The sequence below is a fragment of the Phaethon aethereus genome, assembly GCF_964289735.1.
Source record: "Phaethon aethereus genome assembly, chromosome: 18".
In the NCBI taxonomy this organism is placed as follows: domain Eukaryota; kingdom Metazoa; phylum Chordata; class Aves; order Phaethontiformes; family Phaethontidae; genus Phaethon; species Phaethon aethereus.
The window spans coordinates 11,531,573-11,556,257 of NC_138594.1; the positions used below are offsets into that span (position 1 = coordinate 11,531,573).

General features: G+C 44.6%; 1 protein-coding gene across 1 annotated transcript; it reads right to left on the minus strand.

Annotated features, from left to right (window-relative positions):
• Nucleotides 1–1,622: 1,622 nt before the first annotated feature.
• On the minus strand, nucleotides 1,623–23,061 carry LOC309411529 (ATP-binding cassette sub-family A member 10-like). The gene is given in 41 exon segments (XM_082008190.1): nucleotides 1,623–1,853; nucleotides 2,429–2,484; nucleotides 2,557–2,636; nucleotides 2,917–3,057; nucleotides 3,291–3,410; nucleotides 3,853–3,947; nucleotides 4,227–4,302; nucleotides 4,898–5,076; nucleotides 5,437–5,528; nucleotides 5,984–6,065; nucleotides 6,069–6,101; nucleotides 6,450–6,570; nucleotides 7,078–7,169; nucleotides 7,615–7,683; nucleotides 8,523–8,651; nucleotides 9,280–9,390; nucleotides 9,737–9,907; nucleotides 10,188–10,301; nucleotides 10,832–10,969; nucleotides 11,337–11,464; nucleotides 12,187–12,340; nucleotides 12,344–12,353; nucleotides 13,094–13,289; nucleotides 13,461–13,491; nucleotides 13,495–13,580; nucleotides 14,201–14,340; nucleotides 14,650–14,740; nucleotides 14,876–15,008; nucleotides 15,374–15,493; nucleotides 15,880–16,055; nucleotides 16,153–16,263; nucleotides 16,665–16,723; nucleotides 17,296–17,467; nucleotides 17,966–18,113; nucleotides 19,229–19,414; nucleotides 19,788–19,926; nucleotides 20,250–20,476; nucleotides 21,289–21,389; nucleotides 21,637–21,789; nucleotides 22,202–22,412; nucleotides 22,799–23,061. Coding segments are annotated over 41 exon segments (4,890 nt in total). The 5' UTR covers nucleotides 22,919–23,061; the 3' UTR covers nucleotides 1,623–1,754.
• Nucleotides 23,062–24,685: the final 1,624 nt, after the last annotated feature.

The window sequence follows — 24,685 nt, forward strand, 5'->3', positions numbered from 1 at the left end:
CCCCTTGCGCTGTGTGGCAGAAAAGAGATTTCCTGGTTAACGAAGTGCGGGTCTGCGTGCAAGAGCAGAGATACGGAGGGCAGAGGAGAGGAAAGCCAGTGTATTTTACAAGTCCACTCAAACCAGCCGCCACCGTAGCAGAGGGGGTCCTCTCACCAGCAGCATCTCCAGAGGCACAAAACACGAAATGCTGATGATAAAAACCCAACAGGAATGGATCATATAAACCGTCACTATATCAGGAGGCTCGTGGCTTGAGTTCTCCACTGTCACCGATATCCCCAGGGCACTAAATAAAACTCTTCCCTTTCACAAAGTGCCCATTTCCCGGCCTTGAGTGTATGAACAGGTGACTGAAATGTTCGGTGATTTCACTTACCCGTTTCCCAGGGGTGGGGAACAGAAACCGAGCTGTTGTGCAACCAGGAGGGAAATAATCATGATCTCTCTAAAAATGTGTTCTTCAACTGCCAAAATATGTTTTGAAGCTGAGTGGGGAACGTACACAAGCAGTGATTGCAACACAGCCACCGCTGCAGATTATATAACAAGAATTGGACTTAATATTTTCTGTGAGAGTTTAAACCTTTGCAAATGAGCTGGCACAGGGATAATGTGTGCCTGAGTTGTCAGGAGGAAAATCATAGAATAGTTTGGGTTGGAAGGGACCTTTAAAGGCCATCTAGTCCAACCCCCTGCAGTGAGCAGGGACGTCTTCAACCAGAGCAGGTTGCTCAGAGCCCCGTCCAACCCGATCTGGGATGTTCCCAGGGATGGAGCATCCACCACCTCTCTGGGCAACCTGGGCCAGGGTTCCAGTACCCTCATTATGAAAATTTTTTTCCTTATATCTAGTCTAAATCTGCCCTCTTTTAGTTTAAAACCATTACCCCTTGTCCTATCACTACAGGCCCTACTAAAAAGTCTGTCCTCATCTTACAGGCCCTCTTTAAGTACTGAAAGGCCACAATAAGGTCTCCTCAGAGCCTCTGCTTCTCCAGGTTGAACAACCCAGGCTGGTTTCCAGAGGGAGGAGTGACAACCACTCACCCCAGCATGGAGGGAGGGCAGGGGTGAGCGCGCACGCCAAGTCAGGCTGCCAGAGATGGTAAACACGAGGGACTGCAACCGCCTGGCCAGCAGCCCTGGGCCCTCTGTAGCCACCTCCATCCCCAGAGGAAGGAGTTTGAGCGGCTCAGCTGTTCCTGATGGACCACAGCAATGATGACATATGAGGGTGTAACCACAGTTTCTATAGAGACATTTATTGGAAGGGTATAAAAATAGAGTGCAAATTTCAGTAAGATGTATTTAAACGTGTCGTAGGCAAATAGTCCCACACATTGGTGGGAGAGGAGCCCAGAAGGCTGGCAGCATGTCCATATTCCCTAATAGCACCCAGATCCACAGAGCAAAGCAGAGCCTTGATCCCCAGAGATGGGTTATAACCTTTCTTTCTGCAAACCTTTCCGTCCTTCTGCTGCACGCCGCTCTGCTTGACAAGAGCCCTCGCCAGTGCAGGCATTGTTTCGTCAACCAGCCATGGAAATGCAACTTGGGGTAGGGCTCGGTGTGGACACCTACAGAGTCCAGGTGACGTGTCTTCTGCACAGGAGAGGAGCCCTCAGCCCATGCTCGCTGGAGAGGCAGAGCCTGTTCCTCCTCTTCATGGTACACTGATAATAGTAGTAAATATGTGCAATATCACATTGGTTAGATTAATAGAGTAATGCGTAAATGAGAGTCTTAGATCTTTAACAGTCCTTCTGCTGAAGTTGTTTCCATTCGAAAGTCCCATCCAAAGTCAGATCAAAATTATCCTTTTCCTGCTCTCGGGAGAGTTCCAAAAACACCTGAAATGGGCAAGACAAAACTCTGATTATTTCTCTGACTTTCTCCAGACGCTGTGATGCTCCTTTACAGCTCTGCAAGCCCTATGAGGGACACGTGAAGTAGCTTTATGTGGGGAGCGCGTATGCAGTAGCTGAGACTCCTGTGCTCTCTGCTGAGAGGCACTGGCTGCCCATGGGTGTACCCCCTGGTAGGTTTTACCCACCAATGGACTGACGTAAGCATTCCTCATCTTTGCCACCAGCCTTGCACAAGCAGCAATAACCTGCTGCTTCAGGAGCAACCATAGAGACTGGGCATGGGAATCTGCCAAGGGCATCCATCCCTTGGACGTGCTGGGTGCCTGTCTTGAGTGAGTTGAATCAGGCAGCACCACTGTGCCTAGGCATGTTCCCACCATGCGAAATCCCAGCAGTGAAAACAACCAAACCATTTTTCACCACTTTCCCATTAGAGGACCCCTCGCCCACCACTCCCAGGCAGTTTTTTGGTGGAGCCACTGCACTGGCCCAGGTCTGGCTGCAGCTTTTGCTCCTGCTCGTGTGTTTACAGCGTGTCTAGCCTTGAAATCACATGCCTGAGCCAAAGTATTCAAAGAGAAACTGTATTCCTCGAGGTTGAAGTTTCGTTTGGCTGTGGAGATATGGAAGAGAGTTGAAAATCAGCAGTCTGTGTTCCACCTTTTCAAAAAGTTTTTGCTCTTACCTTCCTCTAGCTTGGAGAAAGACTGAGACAGGGGCAGGGCATCTTCCATTGGGACCTTGTAGACTAGCAAAGAGGGGAACCTTGAAGAAAAAGAAGAAAAGGTTATTTTTGCTCTGCATTGAGGTTCTGGGATCAAAACTTTACGTCACTCTATGAGCTGGATGTATGGACATTTTGCTGCAGGGATCGCAGCAGGGTTGGATGGGTGACATTATCAAATCAGTGTCCCACACAGGGACTCTGAGCTGTTCATCCCTCTCCAGCTGAGATCCTGTGTCTGGCCATCAGATGTGCCACTGGGCACATTTTTAGGGATGAGGTAGTGTTGAAACCACCGTTCATCCCATATTTTATAGTTACCGCTCCTGACGGGCTGCACTTAGGAAAATCCTCAAAATTTCAGCATGGAGAAGATCAGCGTACTCTGGATCCTTGACCTTAATTTCCAGTAGATAGCCTTTGCCAAACTTGTTCTTCAGGTACTGAATGGAGCCAATGCACCTGCAGGGGAGGGAGGAAAATAAAAAGGGGTACCAGAGTGAACCATCGGTGCCCCGCCATCTGCTCTTTCCCAAATCATACTGCTGGTGAAATCACGGGGAGCGTTTCGCAAAGCCCGTGGTGATGGACTCAGGTAGGTGAGGCCAGAGGAGAAGCCCGGTCACTGCATGGACCGAGGAGGGGCCAGGAGGCCTTTCCCAGCTCAGCGGTCTGCTGGCCGTGCTGCTGCCCACCGTAGCTGCCCGGACGCCATGATGGCCACGCGGTTGCACACCGCCTCCACCTCCTCCATGTAGCGTGTTGTCAGGATGGCTCCTGTCTCCTTGGTTTTCAGGGCTGCACGAATCATTTTCCTGAGGACCAGAGGGGGAAAAAAGAAAAAGCTAACACTCCCTAGGAATATCAGATACTTTTTTCTTATATCTTTGTCCCTCCAAATGCCTCTCCCCTAAAACAAGTGTAAAAACTTTACATACAGCAACTCTAGGCTGACGTGCGCATGGTAATACTTTGAAATAAAGACAAAAATATATTTTCGACTCAGGTCCCTTTATGAATGCTTCCAAAGCCCACATATGACTGTCTTAAATTTTGCAACAAGGACGAACGTAAAACGTTTTTCCTCTCTCCTTGCTCATGCTTTAGCTAGAGAGAACGATGAAAACGGAGTTTCCAATAAAGCCATAGGCACCAACCGCAGATGGGGTACAACACTCTTTACCTAACCTTAGGCTCCTACTCTGGGCTTCCAGCCCTTAACTGCCGTGGTGGCACAGTGCCTGGGGTCCCGCTCACCAGGCACAGCGCTGCCCGCTGGGGTCCATGCCAGTTGATGGCTCTTCCAGGAGCAGGAGCTGGGGGTTGCCCAGCACGCACACTGCGAAGCACAGCTACAACACGGAAAGGGCTTCGAGTCAAAGCTTTTGCGGTCCCTGGTGCTCCGTCTACAAAGGGCTGTGGACAGCGTAGCCTTGCTCATAGGAATCAAGGTTCTGATTTATAGGAAATGTGGTTTTGGAAAAGGCTAATTTCCATCACCCCACCACGGGAGACAACACGATGCTCTCTCGGGTAGCTCAGGGCACAGGTAGGTTCCTCTGCTCACGGAGGGGACTTCTGATTTGTGCTATGAGCATTGCAGTGCTCATTATAGGTAAAACAAAACACACCTTTCTGGTTATCCCAGCAGATAATTTCCTGTTTTTTTTCTTTAAATAGTCTTGAAGCTGCAGAGCATTCGCTATTCTGTGGGGAAAGGGAACAAGTGAAACAAAGAACATATTTGTTATTCCTAACTCAATACTCTCATCAGGGATTCCCCAAATGATAAGAAAAAGGAACTTTCTTCCCCTTGCTTTTGACTGCTTCTTTTTTACATTAAACATTTATTGTGTTATTAAAATGTAAGTGACTATTTGAAGCAAAGTGTACTGAATAAGTCACAAGCTCTTTTCTAAACCCATCATTAGTGTCAACAGCATTATAAATCCATTCCACCTTGCCAGTGTCAGTTGAGCAGGCAGTACTTAAGCACCCTTTCTTGTAGTGCCAAACTATAACATCAGAGATTTTAGAAATGCTTCCTAAAGATAACATACTTAAAAGGACATTACTGGTAAATTTATCCCCACTAAATGCACTTAGGCAAATTGGAGATATCTTAACACAGTCGCTTAATCACGGCATTTAGCACAAAATCACTTTTGCAGCTCCATTTCCTGAGTTTCTTTCAAGGTTGATTCTGGCTCACAATGAATTTTGACTTTCTGGTCCCTTCCCCATGCCCTAGGACTAGTGGATAAAACATTGACCAACCCCTGGAAACACCCTCCATCCATACCGGTTGACAGCAGCAGCCGTATCCTCCTTGCACACTCCTTTCACAGCCGCATAGACCCACAGGTGCTCGTGCACGGTGAGGTCCGGCCAGAGCGGGTCCTCCTGCGGGCAGTGCAGGTGGAAGGTGGGCGCGTGGTCCTGGAGGTGGGAGGTGGCTCCATCTCCCCTCTTCATTAGCACCTGCACAACCAGGCTGGTGGTTTTGCTCTCAGATACAAGGGTAGGGTTCAGAGGAAGACTATGGGCTTCACTGGGATTTAGGCAAGGAAAATCAAGGAGCAAGGGATTGATTTTGCACCTCTCATTTACATGGTTTCCATATATAAACATGGCCAATTAGGGTAGATGCAACTGCTTGCCGAAGTTAGAAGTAGCTCACAATGTTTTTTATTAATATATTATTTAATTTAATAGCACGATTAATTCAGTTAAAATTAATTGCTAATAATGCTTTGAAAAAAATTATAGCTTAGCCTAGGTGCGAGGTTTGCCCTCGCGCTTCCATCACGGATCTATCCCTTTTCTCCAGACTGCTCCTACCTGCCCAGCAGTCGGTGTCGTCTCTCCAGTCATCATTTTGATAGCTGTGCTTTTACCAGCTCCGTTGGGCCCCAGAAGTCCTAGTACTTCTCCTGTAATCAATACATATAATTACTTAGTAATACACCCCGATGGACAAATATATCGGTCACCGTCCCACGAAAGAAAAAATATAAAAGAGAGCATGCTAATACCAGAGATCATATAAAAGTAAATACTACAAATATGTGCTCTGAGAGCCCATAATGTTTCAACTCTAACTGATGCTGCGAGTCTGAGAATTGCTCCCAGGTCTCTCAGAAGTGGATCCTGGAGAGAGGGAGCTACGTTGTTTTAGATAACGGAGAGTCAAAGGTAACTAATAGGTTGTATCCATGTCACCTTCTTCATTAACACATCAACCACAGACCGAACATGCCTTAGCCACAGAACAATTAGATTTGACCTTTATGCCCTTGCTCAGATAACTGAGAATCTGCAGAGAATTAACTCTCCGGGTATGATCAGGGGACCAAAACAGGTCAAGGAGAACAGCCCCAGTTCTCACCTTTTTTAACACAGAAGGAAACATTTTTGGTGGCCATCTTCTTCTTCTTCTTAAAAACTGAACCAGCTTGCTTTATTTTATATCACTTGCACAGATTGCTGACAATAATGACTGATTTCTGAAAGCGAGGAGGAAGAAGAAAGATTAGTCTATTATATTGGATAGCATTAATCCTTCAGTAATATTTTTCCATTTAAAAAGGCAGAAAACCATCTAAAGATCTTTGAATTTGTGTTATCGTTCACTGAGTCTATGAGGTGCAACAGGACACTTCATTGTCCATGTTCCTCTTAGCTTTCTTCTCTATCCTGATGGGACCCACATCGTACATTTGGGACTTCAATTTGCCCAGTGAGAATAATATAGCCAGAGCACTGACCTGCACTTATTGATACTTGGTGGTTTGTTTTTTACTACTGGGCTTCTTACTAGTATAAAATAAAATGAGGACAACACTTAGTCATACCTCCTCCTGACTTGCAGATGCTATGGCATTTCTCACTGCTGCCCTTTCAGCTTTAACGTCTTCATCATCTTCTTCGAGCTCCTCGGGGTGCTGGTGGCTGCTTTGTCTTCTTGGGGAAACCCTACAAACCCATCAGATTAATCTTAGCATTTTGTTCTTTACTCTTGTTCTACACCAATGCATTTTGGATGGACCAAGAGTGATTGTCCCTCTGGTTCATTGTGGGTTTTTATTATTATTAATATTATTATTAGTAGTAATATTATTATAATTAATAATATTATTAATGATATTAATTATTATATTTATAATCTCTCTGTGTTGTAAAATAATAAAGCCGGTTATTTTACATATTTAATAACATTATAAAATAATGTATATTTATCCACACAGCACAGGCAACACTGTGTGGAGGTGCTAACAAGCTTGAGAGCTGTTTTATATTATCATAGCACTGTAATATTTAAGGGGTTATTTTAGTTGTAAAAATCACCAGTATTAAAAAAGTATTTAAAAATATGGACACAAAGGCAACGATATCTGATTAAAATGTTGTCTTCAAGGAAAAACAGTGTGATAGGAGTTTGGAGCTTGCACACGCCTGTTGTGCATGTGCATTTATACAAACCTAAATACTGGGTCCTTTCTCAGAACTGCTCCTCCATATTTTATCTCCAAATATCGAAGAAGAAAAATGAAGACCACAGAATGGATATAAGGCTGAAAAGAAGAGGTTGCCACATTAACAGCCTTGCCTTCCACCCTACTACAGCTGAAACTGAGAAGATGGTGGCAGTGTTATAAAATACGTGGGGGAAAAACACAGTATGCGAAAATTAAGTCCATTAACATCTAAACTCGGGGCAAACCTGAAGGCTGTGAACTCTACTATCACTACCAGTACTGCAGAAAATACCAAAGGTAGGAGAAAAACACAATTCCTAAAATTACACGGCAGCATTAAGTGATCGGGGCTTATTTCATTTTCCCGTCCCTATTTCAAAGGAGTGAGCTTATTTTTGTGCAGAGGGGTAATCCGTCATCCAGACCCACCGAGATCTTCCTCCTGCATGAAATGAACTCTGGGTTCTTGCCTGCTTCCTCATAACTGAGGACGGGGTTTAGGAGACACACGTTATAAAAGTAATCTTAAATATATTCTTACGGCAAAGACAGCTATTAGTACATCATTCCTTGGAGTCACACCAAATAGATATTTGTCTTCTATAAAGATCTGTAAGAATAAAATAACCCCAAACAAACACAATGAAAACCTGTAATTCTTTAGTATAATGCTGGCTGATTTTTGAAGGGTTAAAAGCAAACAACAAATACTTTGAAAATGTACAAAAGCTTTTGATTTACCCCAAATATTCACCATACAGATGAACAAATACAGGTGTTTGTCTTTGGGCATGCCAGTCAATGGCAAATGTCACGGCACTCAGTACACGTATCAGACTCTCCTCCTGGGGGTAATGGCCTATCACAGGGAAACATCTGGTCTCCTCTCCTTTGGGGTCCCAGCGGAGAAGAGGTGGAGGTGAGTGGGACAGGATGCAGGAGGAGTCTCTTCTATTTGGACTTCACTCCTAAGTCATTTATGGCTCATAAGCGGTTTTGCAGGAAGCTGGAGGGTTTTGTTAAATTCTTCGCTGACTTTCCACGACCACCCTCAGCTGACATGGAGTAAAGTGCCTTGTGAGTATTCTTAATTCTGACTCGGTTTCCATGCAAAGTCAGATGTGTAACTTCAAATTTTGTCTTACGATTTTTCAAGCCAAGTTGTTTGACTCTGCATGGAAAGAATCAAGAGTGCTTACCTAATCTACAGTCACAGCTCAACTGCACAAGAAGTAGCCCCTAGCCATAATGAACAGCTGGAAAAATTAAATCTGATCTGAAACGGTCATCTAACGGTGCACTCTGGCAATTTGGAAAATCTCACCCATAAGAGGAAACTAATGAGCCTTCCTAGAATGCAGTATGTGGTTACCACCAGACTTTGCTCACAAGGACATGTAGTTGTGTTTTGTGGTGGGGTCCCTCTCCTCGCCCAGCGCCGCCGCTTACCTGCTGGCAGTTGATCGTCAAACCCAGCAGCGGGTACACAGGAATCAAGAGAGGTTCGGCGTAGAGGGAGACTCTACTATCAGTTAAGAAATCCATGACTCTGCTGATGATGTAAGAAACAAAGCACACCTAAAAATAAAACAAGAGGGTTACTTAGATGATGGGAAGGGTTACACTCCTCACTGGTCTTAAAAATTGTGTGGGTCTACCTTTTCAATTCCCCATTGAATTTCTAAAAATGGACAAGAAATATAAAGACGAGAAACAGTGAGGGTTCAGGAGGTCCTCAGCAGTCTCTGGCTGAGGGTAGGCTCCTGGTTTGGGTCAGCCAGCGAAACTTCTTCCCAGACACAGGGCTACTTCAGGCAAAAGCACGGGATCCTGTCCTGTTCTGTCCCATCCAGTTCATGCCGAATAACCCATCTCCTTCCAGGCTTGGGCTATCTGCGTCTAACCTGATGGCTCATGTCTCAACAGCTTACATGTCTTGGATGTGAGGTGTCGAACAGAGCGATAAATAACTATTTTGCCTCCATTCCTGCACCAGCTCAGGGTAGATCCAAGCATTTCCCCATGCCACAGCAGGATTGTGGGAACAGAACATGGTGCCATGAATTTAATCTAGAACTGACTGCTGTGAAACACATGCCTGTATTTATAATCTACATCTATAGGTGTTTTGACCTCTAGTTCATCTTTCAGATCTCAAAACACACTTTTGTAAGCCCTACAGCACATTATCTAGCCATATGCTTACCACTATCAGGATAAAAGACCAAAAATCACAGTTCCATCCTTTGCGAAAGACGAAAGAGATCAAGTAGATGAAGAGGACAATAGAAATTCCATAGCCAAAAGTACCTGTGATCTACAGAAAAAAAAGGCTTTTGCTGGAGAAAATGGACTGATCTAAACAACCAGAAAGCTATATATAGTGGTTCAGTTTAGATGATCACATGTTAAGAGCAGGGCATTCAGAAATTACCACAATTTTACTGCTAAGTGTAAAGGAGTATATTAAGGCAAGATTTACTGCCTTTTATTTCCAGCTGGGGAAACCCAAATGATAGGAGGTGAAGCAAGGAGAAGCCCAGTAAACCCAGAGGTGTGCCAGCACCGTCTGCACCCACGGTGTCTCAGCAACCCCTACACGTGCTCAAAATATTACCCCAATCCTTCCCCAGTGAACCAGCAATCACCAGAACGGGAGGTACCAGCAAGAAGAAGCTGCCAATGCTCCCAGAAATCTCGTTGCTCATTGTGAACTGAAGGCCAAACGTTGAGAAGAGAAGGAGCCAGCACAACAGGACGTCTACCAGCGCCTGGCCGCACCAGTACGCTGAGGGCAAGAGCCCCGAGATCTGCAACTGGGCACGAGCTCCCACCTGGGAAGGCACAATGCCAAAGGCAGTTTATTGTCGGTGTCGGTTTGGCCAACTGCACCCATGAGAAGGGCTCCAGGAAATAAAAAGCTAACAAAAAGCTGCTACCATTGCGATACTGGGGTAAAATTCCACCTCTTTTTGACTTTTAGCATTTTGTGCTGGCTGCAAAGCTGCTCGTGGCAATACAGAGAAAAAAACCTCAAGCTGCCCATCACATTCAAACGTCCTTGTTGTAATACTGTCTGCCAACCCCAAATCTGCTCCATTGCAAGGAATTTACCTTGTAATCTTGCATGTAGCCCATTGCAAAGTGAGGAGGAAAACCAGGGAATAACAACAGCATATAAACGAGGTAAAAAAACCCAAAATAATCCCAGAATTCTGGATCATCTATCTGAAAACAGAAGAACAAAGCATTCGTAGAAAACAGCCGCAATGTAGTGGTGAAGATGCTGCAATTCATCTTACTGCATTTCTGATGAAGTATGGGACAGTATGAACACAAAGCGGGATTTCAAACCAAATACTGGCAGGGGGAAGGTTTTTCCCCAAACCACAGCCCTGCAAAGTGCTTGCCACTGGTGAGGAGAGATGGGTGGTCCCAGACTTGTGGTGCGCTCTCTCTTCTGCCAATTGATGGGCCACGGCCTGAGTAACATGATGTAGAGAATAAGAAACCTCCTGAAGAAACCCTCCCAGACACCCTCTCCATTCATCAGCCCTCAAGACCCACAAGGGAAAAATCAGCTTCAGTTTTCCTGAAGTCAAATGTGATGGTTCCAGAGCCACCACCAAGAAAGGTGGGTTTACAGGTACAGACAGCCCCACATGGCTTCCCATTAAAATCCGATGACTTACTGAGACTCTAAGCAGATTTAAGAACTATTTGCTGATGCCTTCTGGCTGCCAGGCTCTGACGCTTACAGAGAAAAATGGGTGATTCCAGATCCGAATGTGCACGGTGGAATTGAGGGCTCTCAGCAGAGCGTTACTAATCACATTCACAAGCACCGGGAAGCAGTTGACGGCCTCCATGTGGCATAACACAGTAAATCTGTAGCTCTTGAAAGAGCAAGAAAACAAGATGAAAACTCTTGACTTTTATCATCTAGAGGGAAGCAGTAGAAAAGGAGCACACCAGGAGAATCCAGGACTGAAATAATTTTGCTTATGCCTTGTTTGCTAAAAAACAAATTATGAGGTATTTGAAGTCTGTATAGTTGTGCTACAAAAATGTAAAGTTTGAGGTGGAAGGTGAGGGAGATAAAGTCTCCTCTAGCATGTATCTTGCTGGTTAAAATACTTTCAAATCTTTGTAGCTGTGGGTCTTATTCAATAGGACCATCCCACAGGTAGAGCTAATGGAGGCATCTGGCTTAATTATTCCATTGTTGGGAAGACACTGGAGGAGGAGAACAAAAATCCTTACCTGACCTTTGCGAGACACTTTTATAGCCCCATTGTGTTTTAGTTCCTCTGTGGTGTTTTCCTCACTTGTTATTTCCACTGTGAGATCTTGGCTCTCCAGCATTTGGATGAAGTGTTCAATGCCTGTGCCTGGTGTGAAAGCCAAAAGCAGAGTCGTCATAATACTGAACAACAAGAGAGTCTTTGATTATTTGTTTTTTTAAAAAAATCCACATCCCCCAAGCAAAACCAGAGAAAGTCTAATAACCGTGGACATCAGACAACACGTGTGTGGTGGATAGTTGCACATTAGTTTTTGTGAAGTTAATGAATTTCAGTCTCATTGACAGAATTTTTGCATTGTCTTTTTTTTTCTGCCGTTGCTAAGTTGCTACAAAATGTACTCTCCTTTGTAATGGTCCGATGAAGCCAGCAGTATCATACTCTGGCCAAATAACATAAAATAGCACCCACTCATAGGAATGTTGAAGGTAAAACTCTGAAGAACAACATTAATTTGACTCAGCATTAGCGAGCCCTCAGTGCAATACAGTGCCTGGTTTGAGACTCCCATGCTTTGAAAATGCAGAAATTGTTTGGATAGAGCTCTGGATTTGGGGCAGGTAAAGAACTGGGTCCCTTCTAATCTCATCCCTTTCCACATCATTGCATCAGGATCTCACCAGATGCTGAAGCCAAAGTGGGCTTCGTTCACGACCCTTTAAAAATGACAGTACCTATGCTCTTCTGTCACGACAACCTTCATCACCCCTTAGAACCCCTCAACCCTACAACCTCTTTTACTCATTATCCTTTGCAACAGCAAGAAGCCCCACGATAGGAAAAGACGAGGAAAGCCTTGTTCCCCTCACCCGTGTTGTTGTGGACCAGGAGGCTGGTTGTCCCCGAGCGAGCCCTCTTCCCCAGGGGCAAGAAGTACCGTGCGGACGAGAGCTCCCACGCACTCACGCTCTGCCAGGCAGCAACCAGGGTCAGTTGCAAAACCAGAGGAAGCAGAAAAACCACTTAGAGCAGCAAACTATGTTAAGAAAGAGATGAATAAACACTCTGAAAAGAGATATTCAGCAGAAGGCATTTGCATATTGGGAATGGTATACTATATTCAGGTTAGCCAATGCTTTTTCTGTTAAAAATGTTTGGCAACTTTATTTTCAGAAGCCTCAAACGTTGATCGTTCACAAAAGGCCCTCAAAATTTAGCAAGGAGGGGGCATTAGATCTGGAATGCTCAATTTTTTAGGGCCATGAAATGCCTCTCAGACTCCCTTATGGTATAAGTCATTTTTCATAAATCGGCATCTCTCTTCTGTTTCTTGTGCCCCACTGGGAAATGCCAGCTTGAAGACCAATGGGGCCAAAGAGTTCAGACACTGGCAACATGAGAGAAGTTTAAAAAAAATTAAAGAGGATGTCTGAAAGTAGTATTTTTTTCCTCTCTCTGTACACACTAGTTTATTTTAAAACTTCCTCCTCCATCTGAAAGAAGTATTTCTAAATGATTCTTTTCTTCAGAAAGAAGGTGCATTTCCCTTGCATAAATCACTCAGTGAAAATGCACAAAAGGGAGATTTTGTATTACTGGCACTGGAAAGGAAGAAGCTTTCTTCTCCTCTGAGTGCAGATTACCAGGACCATTCATAGCCAAGACCTGATATCAATTAATCCAAATGCTCATCCAAACAGGGGTGTGGAAGATTCCCCCCGTGCTGTGACTGTGTCCAGCTCCAGATGTGCAAGAGAGAATCGCTTTGGTACTTACATTGACCGCAGGTTTTTCACCGAACTCTTAAGCTTTAGGAAGTGCACCAGTGCCATGGCAGAGACCTGCTGCCTCCAGAGATCCAAGCCGCCGACTGCCGCCTTCCCCGCGTCCAAGAGCCGCAGGGAGCCCGGCTCCGTCTCGTCAGGGCATCGTGGTCCCGCTTCTGCCCGCTCCTCCCCAGGGATGTGCTCATCTGCAGAGAGTTTTCCATGTGCACATTTATATCTGAGACCAGCTTCTGTGTTGTAACGTGTGAAAAATTAAAAGCCACCTCGTAATCAACTGTTGGAGGCATGCCCAGGGGTTATTGCAAGGTAACGGTTCCCTTCGGCTGCGGATTGTATATTTGCAGCCATAACTGTACCTTCTCGGTCCACTGCGGCTTCTTCCTCCGGTCACAGGAAAACATCCTCCAGGGTTGTCATGCTAACTCCGTAACTGATAATTCCCTGGCCAGAGCAGCTGTCGAGGCCACTGAACAGATCTGCAGCACAGAGATAATACAAGTGCTTCCAAGGTTTCACACGGGAGCACTTATCTCCAGCCCAGGCTTTGGTCAACCTGACTGGAGCATCTCCAGGCACAGGGAGAACGATAAAGCAGCGAGCTGCCAGGATGCAAAGGCTCTGGAGGAACGCAAAAGTGCCAGGTCCATAGCTCGGTGACGGTATTTTTCTGTTTAGCACCAGCATTGCAGACTGGGCATCCTCTGGGGCAGAAGGCTATGGGGCTGTCGGACCACGCGTGACGGACACGGCGAGCGAGCGTCTCCCTGTGCCACCGCAGGCGTGGAGCATCACCGGTTGCGTGGGGTTTTCTCTTGTTACTATCTTCTCTTTTAACAGAAAGAAAAATAAACTCTCAGTAACACACGTAGCCCAGTTTAGCCTGCGAGGTTTTTCATTACAAACACTAGAAAAGCGTTTGTTGTACACTTTGATCTTAAACGTATGGGTGTTCAAATTGTGGGGGAAAACAAAAATGCAACAGTTCTAAAGTCCTTATGTGACTCCCGTAGGAAATCTCCCTCTTTATTTCCCTTTCCTCACATTAGTGATTATTTTTTCTCTACAGACAATTCTCAATTATTTTAATATACGTTACCTGGGAATTTATTCACGTTTTCTAGTGGCAGTTTATATCTCAGCTTGTATTGACCGTGTCCTGAGAATATGACGTTGGGGATGTATCGTTTAACCAGAGGCGTCACGTTCTCTAAGTCACAAGACTCACTGACATGGATCCTGTTCAGTTGAAAAAAACCAGATGTTTATTTTTTTGGGGGAAAAAAAAAAACAACCAAACACAAAACCCCAAACAAACAACCACTACCATAGTATTTTCTCGGACGCATAAAAATAAAACTCCAGCATCCTTCATTCATTCTCTACTCTGGAGTAAAGTGCTTCTTCAGTTAATTTAACTGAATATTAATTCAGTTAATTTTCTTTTTTCGATGACATCTGCTCTATAGTTTCCTCATTACAGTCGTTCTGATGGCTCCTTGTACAGGCGTGTTCCTGGTTACCAGTTGTTGGGGCTGAAGTAGATACCTTAAATGATAGCCAACCCCCCATTTTTTCTTCAAGAACAGAGAAGAACCGACACACTTCAGCCTCCCGTGCGAGATAAAAGCCTTGCGGTCTGAAGGGGAAAAAAAGGCAAAGGAATTTATACTGGAGAGCAGTTGTTCAAAACTTTTCTTGCCACTGAACCTCACAGGGGCTTTCTGCTCCAGGGCTGTTCTGCAGAGACGCTACAGGCTGAGCCTGTGCTTACCTGCGAGGCTATCGGCCTCGTCCGCGAGCTGGGTACTGAACACCCGCCCAGCTCCGTGCTCCTTCAGGAGGCTCCACACCCGCTGCCTGGAAAGGGGATCCAGCCCAGCCGTTGGCTCATCCAGGAGCAAAACCTGCAGAAAGGATGAAATCAGCCATTCCTCATTGCCGGAGCAATTGCACGTCTTTTGGGTTCGGCGTTCCCCTGAAAGGCTCAGGTTCCGACAGCAAGAGACCCAGGCCACCTTTTATGCAAGAGCAGCTATTCCGGGAGCTGTGCACAAGGCAGGGAACTCTCTATCTGCTTTAAAACTAGACTAGCAAGATGAGTTATGAATTTAATGAAATGAAATTATTACATTTATTAATTTCAATAATGACAAGCACTTTAGAGAGGTCTGAAATCACGCACGAAGTTGTAGCCAAGTACATGCATAACGTTTTAGTTATGTTGGACCTGAATATTCCCTGTATTACAGAGCTGTGCCTGCTGCTTTACCTGAGGGTTTCCAAGCATGGCAATTCCAATGGATAACTTGCGTTTTTGCCCGCCAGTCAGTTTCTCAGCTTGAGTGTCTTGAATGTTACCGATATCCAGCAGTTCCAAAATGTTTTTCACCTAAAACAGCACAAGGATGTCCATTCTCAGCACCAGTTGTCCTTCCATCCTGTATTAGCCATGAAGGAGACCTGTCTGGGACTGAAGGTACAGTTTCTAAGAGCATGTACCGTGGTCTACCACCACCAGCAGGAGCAGCCTCTGCAGGGGCTGCTACATTCCCTCATCTCCTTGGGCTGAGCAGAGGAATCGCTGTGGTTGCATCAAGCCCACAAGCTTGCCTGCTAACCTGGTTGAAGCTTGACACCAGCTTCGATTTTCAGAAGACACAGCCAGGCGGACCCCTTGAGCTTCCCAGCGCAAAAGGAGCCTTTACTGAAACGTGGGGTTTGCCTACAGCATCATGTCGCTGCACAGCGATGCGTTTCAGGGGAACACACACTTACCTCTCGCTCTACCTCTTTGGACTTGATGCCCTTGATTTCTGCAAAAGTTTTCAAGTTTTCTTTCACTGTTAAGACTTCAAACTGTATGTTGAATTGTGGGCAAATGCCAATCATCTCTCTAATCTCTTCCCTATCTCCTGTTTCAGAGAGTTTGTAGTTGTATATGGTTGCAGAGCCTGTTCACAGGAATAAACGTGATGAGGTGGAACGAACTACTCTTTACAGCTTTAGAATCAAGCCCACCCCATCCCATCTCACCGTTTGCCATCCTACCTTCCGAAGGCAAAGCGAGTCTGCTGACCATGTGTAACAGCGTTGTCTTTCCAGCCCCACTGTGTCCGAGTAAGGCAGTGATTTGACCCTCATAAATATTTAAAGAAAAACCTAAAATGAAAATACATCAAGTTGGTGAAGAAATGAGGTTTTACTTGCTCATTGTTGAAGGCAAGTCAAGAAGTATAAGAACGAAGTAGTAATAATTAGTCAGAAGTGCATTAAGCAAGTTGGGGCAACGTTCTACCAATCTTGAACTAAAGGTAGAAGAAGCTGCTCTGTATTCAGCAGAAAAGACAGAAATACAACAGCAGAAAAAAACCTTTCTTCTCTTTACTGTTATTAAGAGTGGAAAATCTATAAAACCTCTACAAAATAGTAATCAGTTGCATCAATATTTTACATAAATTTTCAAGCAATGCAAGTGCTGTTTTATTTCTCTGATTGACCGACAAGTTTGCTCAAGTGTTTTTTCTCATCTTTAACAGGAATCAGTATCACAGCTTTCGTACCTCTTAAAGCTTCTGTCTTCTCGTCTTTCTTTTTATATGCTTTTTTAACATTGTTGAGTCTAAAAGGAATGCAATGAGGATATTATTTCAGGATTCCTGTAAATGCATTTCCCTGGTATCCTTTTTCATTCTTAGGGCTTTAAATTCAAGCGGCAGAAATGACATGAAAAGTAAGAGCTACTGGGAAGCAACCCTGAGATTCAGCAGGGTTTGGCATGCTCTGTACACAGACGAGAACCTGGCACTCAGTGAGGGAGCACCAAGCCTTGCAAAGACAAGGTCAAGCCCATTGCAACAGGCGGCTGTTTTACAACGGGCTGCCCTCTGCGTGCTCCTTGTTGTCCCTAATGGACATGTAACAAAGTCCACAGCAAAAAAAAATGTTTTTTTAAAAAATGTGAATTTATCTGAATTTAACCGTTAGTGCCAGCTTGAATTCTCTCTCTCTCACATCTGTATTTTATCTCTACTCTTTCTCTGTGAAACGGAGTGTTTTGTAAGAATTTCACAAGCAAGAAAGCTGCCTGGGTACTTCAAAACAAAGCTGATGGCAGCAGCAGTGGTCTGGAGGAGCATTAAACCCAAGCTACCCAACTCAAATAGCATGAATAGAAATTCCTTCTCTCTTAACCTGATGGCCTCCTTCCCCATGAATTCAGGGGGAACCAGCTCTACGACATCACTGAGGAGCTCCGAGGAGCTCGCTGCAGTTCTGGACATCTCCCTGGTGGAGCCTCTCCTACTGCGCAACCAGTATGAGGGCTTCAGGCAGAAAAAAGGGGGATCTGGGATGCCGTATTTGCCTGACAGGAAAACAAAGATGATGACCTGTCATTAACCAAAGCCACAACCAAGACATCATCCTAGACTAAACATTTAGGAGGTTCTAATAAGTACTTGGCTGTCTCAAAATTGGTACGTTGTCCAGTTAAAAAAAGTTTAGAGCTGGGGTAGATGAGACAAGTAGGTTGGCTTCAGGGCTATATCTAATGAATTTGACATTTTATTTAATGAATTAAAATATTGTGCCACACATTATTTTCTCATAAACAGTTCAACTGCAGTATAATTAGAAAGAAAAAACACTACCTACTTTGTTGTCTCTGATTTGGGAATTACCAGTGTGTGTGCCTGAGGTAGAAAAGTCACTCAGTGGTATAATACATTTTTTTAGTCCAAAATCTGTTTTGGTTGACTCAGAGATTGGAGCAACTCATCATTTCCTTGAGGAGCTATTACATGCAATCCATATAGATCAAAAGTATAAAAGAAGAAAGTATGATAATAAGCATAAATCATACCTGGCAGAACTTTGTCGAAATACATAGCTAACAGCATGTACGAGACTGAATCAAAGACCAGCATAACGCAAGTTGAAAATAAAAAGTATGACTCCTCCATAAGGTTAGAAAAAGACAAATCCACTCCATATTTTTCTAAATTGAAATCCTGAAATAAAGGACAAAGAAGAAGAATTTTCAGGCTGGGAAACTATGCCCATGTCATCAAACCATGGATGCAATTGACTTTGTTAACTCAGAAATCATCTGCAGTACTGACCAATTTTTCTTCCTTTCTTTCGAGTGAGGAAGGGAACTAGATTTACTCCATGCAGATATCTTATGTTTTCATTCAGAATTTTCCAGAACAATCCAGAAGCAGAGTTTTACAGAACGTCGTTCAAGAAACACGATATTCGCACCGTTGACATGAGAGAGTCATGACAAAGTATAATTTTACATAGTGATTGATTTAACCACATGGTAAATCATCAGTAAACTCTGCTTCTTTTTCTGCTAGTGCAGAAATCTCCTCTCCCAGTGTTGTGGTTTAGCCGAAACAAGGACACCCAGGCAGATTTTTATATATATGAGGAAATAAAATATTAAATAACTGGAGCTACAAAGCATCGCTCAGAGCTATGCGATATGACTAGTAGGAAAGTGGGAAACTGCGTAGAATTATGCAACGCGGGAATGGAGGAAGGTTGGCCACACCAGAAAACTCAAATTCTGTTTTCACGGTTTCTGTTGTCAGGAAGAGTCGCTGCAGCGAGAGGGGAATGACTGGGCAGCAAAGAGCTGATGTCCCCAAGTCAACTCCCGTCTGCCCAGGGTCCAGCCCCGGAGGATAATGGTGCTGTTGTGTGTGGCGATGGGCTCGCTGGGGCTTCCTCGGGTTTCATGGGGACGCTGCAGGAGAGCACAATGGCAGCTTATTTGTGACGAGGGCCGTGATTTTCTTTGCATTTGTGGTTTCTTTAAATGGGGGAATGGGACGGGGGCACTGGTGTCCCTCTGTGCTGCCCGACAGCAGCTCAGCTCGCATGGAAGTTTCAAAATAGGACACGGATATTACTGAAAAGTACCTGAAGGTTTTACAGGTGTGGAAAAGCCGATCTTTTGAAATGGGGACTACGACTTCCTATGCCTTTCTCTATCCGTGAAGTACAGCACGGTCTTTTATTGCCGCTCTCTGCGGCTGAACGTACGCTGTGCCGCCCTGAGGGGGCCCTGGACGGCAAGCTGGCGGGGAGGTGCAGCTGCAGACATGATGCCCCGTACCTTTGCAATGCCGGCATTAAATGCAAAAGGACAGAAGAGACCAAGAAACCGCTTCAATGGTTCTGGAAGATTTTCTATCAGCACTGTGAGGCTCAGGCATCCGAAGAGAAAGGTGATGAGGAACCCCATGGAGCCGGCAAGTTTGGAGGTCCTTAAGAGGGAGCAGAGCGTGAAAACCAGGTGGATCTGCAAGAACAGATATTTCCTTCCATCACGGAAGGAAATAAATACCCTTAAAAATAGCACTTTCACTTGCCAGGCAAACAGATCTCTGGTGAGCTGGGTCTGTGTAATAAAATACACTAAGGTCCTTCTCAGTGGGTTTATCTGAGTTTCAGATGAGTTCTTCTGTAGCCAACCTACTGCCTGTCAGACCTTCAGGCTGTAATTCCGATCACCGCTGCCGAGCCGGAGAATCCACTCGGCTCTTTCAGTTGGTATGACCACGCGAAGGATACAGCCCCGAGCACTGTGCAAAAGGCTCCGGAGTGATGCTTAGGCTCAGCAACATAGTGATAAGTCATGTGGTGAGAAAACAGGGCTTTAAAACCTGACTTACACAAGCTAGGCCATACAGGAAAAACAGCAGGAAGACCGCAAGGAAGCTGCTGAGGTAGAAAACGTGCTGCACCACGAGAGCCGTCAGCAGGCAGGAGAGGACCATCACATAGACAACGTACAGCAGACGCCAGGAGAGCCTGGAGAGGGAGAGGTGACGTTACACCTTCTTTCAATTAGGCACTGCTGTTACAGCTTCATCTCCATGGCAGAACCACTTAAAATTAAAATACTAAGTGTTTCCCAGGGCCAACTCATTCACATCTTCTGCAGAACAGACAGCATGACCCACCTGAGGAGGAAATACCCAAGGAAGAAGAATACGCTGCTGCCATGCTCAACCCTTCTGGTTTGTCCTTACAGTACTGGAGAAAAACTCATTTAACCTCTTATCTGACAGTGCAAGCGCCCAGGAGCATACTGTTCTTTTGCAAACAGATACTTTAGTTAAAAAAGAACTCACCAAAATGCAATATCCTGCAGCCCCATCGTCTTCATCAATACTTTGAGCTGCTTCTTTTCTCTTACAACATTCATTGATAAGAAATACATGAACGGAGAGAAACACATCACGATTGTAATCATGAAATAACTGTACTCTAATGTAATTGAAGAGATGACACTCTGGGACTTCATACGGACACCAGCAATTGATTTCATCTCTTCCCAAACAGAATGATTTGCCACCACCTAAAGGAATTAAAGGTCAGCATCTCAGTATTTAATTGCTTTATGCAGTGAGAGGTCATTATATAAGAAACTTTCTGATACATCAGCACTAGATTTTCTTTTTAATGCAGCTTTGTGGAACACATCAACAAGTAATGCAATAAAGCCCTACGGAAGGGGCTCATCTGGCTCCCTTGTGTGTCTGCACCTCAGCTAGAACCCCCTCCTTGTCCACTGAGAGACATAAATCCTTCAGCTCACCCAGAGGTAAGGATCCAGACACACAAATGTCTCACACTCCCCAAGGTCCTGTTTCTCTCCCCGGGTGTGAAAGCAGCCTGGAGAGCTGGAGGGGCACAACCGGGTGGAATGACCCCTACTCTGGTACGCTTTTGAGGAACAACTTGGAAAGGAAGGACACGAAATGACAGACGTGCCGACTTCGAAACCAAGTGATCCAGCAGGCGTGCACACCGCCCCAGCCTCCGGCAAGAATCACCTTTTCCTTGGAATCTGAGAAGTACTTTAAATCAAATAGTGGCATTACTCTTAGCTCCCAGGTGTTAAGAAAAATTGCCATTTTGAAGAGAAACAAAAGTAAGTACAAATCTTCAAAATTAAATCGAAAGCAGGCATTTTCTGCAGGAACTGCGATTGCGTTCAAGTTCTCACTGTCACTGCCAGTAGTGCTCAGCTGAGTATTTTAAGATATTTGTTTTTCTGCAGAATTTTCTGACAAGCCCGACCCCTGCTATTGTCACAGAACAATTTGTTTTTCCTGGACCAAGTTTAAAATAGCAGGTGACCTACAGCAATTCATAAATTCCGTTTACCTCTCTAATAGCAGCATCGATGCTGGACTGCAGGGACAGGAAGCCTTTGTACCAATACCTCGGGCTGTAGCAGTGCCGCGATGAGAAGTTGTAACTGTTGTCTGCAAGGATGAAAGGTGAAGGGCATCACAGTCAAGAGCAGTGAAACGTAATTGGTTTTCACTACAAAGGCTAATGATAAGCAGACTTATGCACTGTGGGGAACTCCTCCAATGGACCAGTGGTCCACTGACAAAAAGAAATAATGAACGATTTGTTAAACCACTTAACGTATATAGGTTATTCCAACAAAGCCATGCCGGTCCATGCCAGGCAATCATCCACCCATAAATATTCATTGTGTATTACCTATGTATCCCAAGTTGTCATTTGGAATAGCCAAAGTAGGAAACCTGAGGTGATAGGAGAAGTTGTCTTTAAATACAATCCCTATAATTTCATTATTCGAAATCCAGGCTTCCTCCAGGGCTCTCTCGTTGTCCAGCACCTCTAGTTCTATACCTGTAGTTTGTAAGAAAAATACTGCAATGAGTTTCTGTAGGTGTGGAAACGTGTGCCCAGGCACTGGGTATATATTCTGCTTTTTTAGCATTGCAACTTCTCCTTTCCAGTTCTTGCTCGACTGGGGGGCACCTTTAAATACTTCATACTTTACCAGTTGTGAAGAAGTGTACCGGAAAAGAATGAATCAATGTCGTAATGGTATCATTCCAAAAAGGCAGAGCTTTACAGCTCAGAAGCACACACTGACCTCACTAGGAATTTAAAGACTAGAGAAGAAATACTTGCCGCAATGGAGGATTTGGGGTGAATTTTCTCTGCTGACCGAAGATACTGGAGAACCACTACAACACAATGCATGTTTAATAGGTTAAATAATGACAAAGGTAAATATTTAAAAGGCAAGACATACCCATCATTACAGAGTTCAAGGCCACTTTGTTCATTATCTGCCTTGTGGTCACAGTGATGGGTGTAAAAGCGACGGTGACGCCAGTGGCATCATAGGCAGGATCATCTAACTGCCCAAGGTAGCTGTAGGGCACTTCGGGGCAGCGGATGTTCATCATGAACGTGCACACTATGAACATCAGCGGCAGAAGGAGCAGAGACAGCATCCACTCCTAGGTGGGGGGAGAGCAGAGGAGAAAATTTAATAATATGACAGTATAAGAGCATATTCTCTGTGGGATTAAAATATCAACAAGAGACACTCAGTCACACAGGTTTCTTAGATGTTGACTAACTAACAAGGTCTTTGCATATGTGCACATCACCTCAGTAAATTACTCTGCTTAAAGAGCCCATCTGTACTCTCATATGTCACATGAAAGACAGAAATAATATCAGTTAAGAAAGTAAAGTCGCATAAAATGTTCGTTACCAGTTGGGCTTTTCAAAAATACTTTAACTTTTAATTTTACAAGAAGAAATTGGGGTATAGGGACAGGCAGGGATTGGCTGCTCTCAACGGTTAGCTACTCACTTTTTTCCTTTTTTTTTAGCTTACCTGAAAGCTCTGCATCTTCATCCTCCACTTGATAAGTACATTTTTCCACAAGAGAATTTTAGTTTGCTGGAATACACTCATATTTCTCTGAAGTGTCTTCATCTTTGAACCTACAAGCATTTTTTTTGTAATTACTTTCAAATACAACAAAAGCTAGAACAGCTGTGACTGCTTTTATTTGCACAGTCCTTGCACGTGTGCCCAGAAATACTTTCTTTCCCTTTTTATTACAAGGGAGAGTGAGCTGTAGCAACTCAGGCCTCGTGCTGAGCACAAGCCAACCCTGCAGCATAGCTTCTAGCAGCGAGGGAGAGACCTTGTTGTCCTCAACACACTCCCAATCCTTGCAGCTCAGCAGTAAGACACTGATTATAACCACAATTTCACGCTTCTGTGCTGTAGCATGGTGAGTCTGGGAGGAGTTATTTATGAAATAAAAAAAGGGAAAATCGTACTCATGACCTAATTGGCTCGAGCGGCCTTAATATCCAACAAATAGTGACATCAACATGCTTTATTAAAATCACCAAAATCTTTTTGCATGTAATTTTAATGTTCTGTAGGCGTCACACCGAGAAGTGTTGAGCAAGTCCTGGCTGTGGTGTGAGCTGAGCTCACATGTAAAGCAGCGTTGATTGAAGGCAACTCGGAGCTACGAGAGAACAAATTCTTGGAAGTGCGTTCAGAGTGCTGTCATTGTGGGGGATGTTCACGGAAAATGAGAGGAAACGGATAGCTGCAAGCATGCGTTGGCGTGCTATGCCAGAAGATGTGGCAGCATCCTTAGAAAGATGTGGTCAAAGCAAAACAAGGATTTGGTGCCCGGATTAATGCCGGTGGTGGGAACTTAAAGGAGTAGGCATAAAGTGAGCTGGCAGAGTAACTGTTGCAGATGAGATATGTCCATACTAATGTCAGGAAAATAAGAATTAATAACTCCAATGAGCAAAAGAACTAAGAACCCAAATGCAAAAGGGTTACACTGAGATAGCCAAACTGCTCTGTTGTCACATATGTAGCTAAAATATGCTTGCAAACAAGATCTTGATCTTTTGTCAGTGAAGTCTCAGGTAGAAATACCAGAGCGTTTGTCGATCTAATCCTTTCACACCTTCCCGTCATACGGGAGGAAGATTTACATTGTCCCGTTCCCTTTGGGGAATGATGCCTCACAGCGCTGACAGGCAAGACGGAGTTCATCTTCTTCCAAATATTTATATTCATGGTTCTCCCCTCCCTTATTATTCTCCACTTGACCCACACGAATGTTTCGATTTCAGGTACACCAGGGCCAGATTTTCAGTTTCTCCTCCACGTGCCCATCAAGCCAGGCCAGCCCCATGCAACACCTCGAGTCGCCCGGGGTTTCAACGGGGTCTAGGTCTTGACAGTGGGGTTGCCTTAGGCAAGCATCAACACGAACCTTGAACCTTCAGCCCTGCCACCAGCCAGGCAAACCCAGCGCCCAGCGAGGCAGCAGGCACCAAAACGCTGGAAAAGCAGCTGCAATAAATAGTCTTCCCTGGGAACAGGCTGGAAATGCGTGTGCCGGCGTGGCATGTCGGGAAGATGGGGCAGGAACATTGGTTCAGCGACAGAAATCTAATATTTTGCTATCACTCTTTGAATAGATTTTTCTCTTCCAGATGATCTCACTAAATCCAGGCATATAAAAATTTGAATTTAGCCTGTGCTAATGATCTCCAGACTTCATTGAGGAAACCGTGAGGTTAAATTGTTTGGTCACTTTTTCACCTAACAGAAGCAAGGTGCAGGACAGCGTATATCACCCGTACACATTTCCACAACTGAAACGGGATTTGTTTCGCGGCTTTCTAGTTTCTCTTTCATTTTAATAGGCACATAGAGTAACCTCAACAAGTTGAC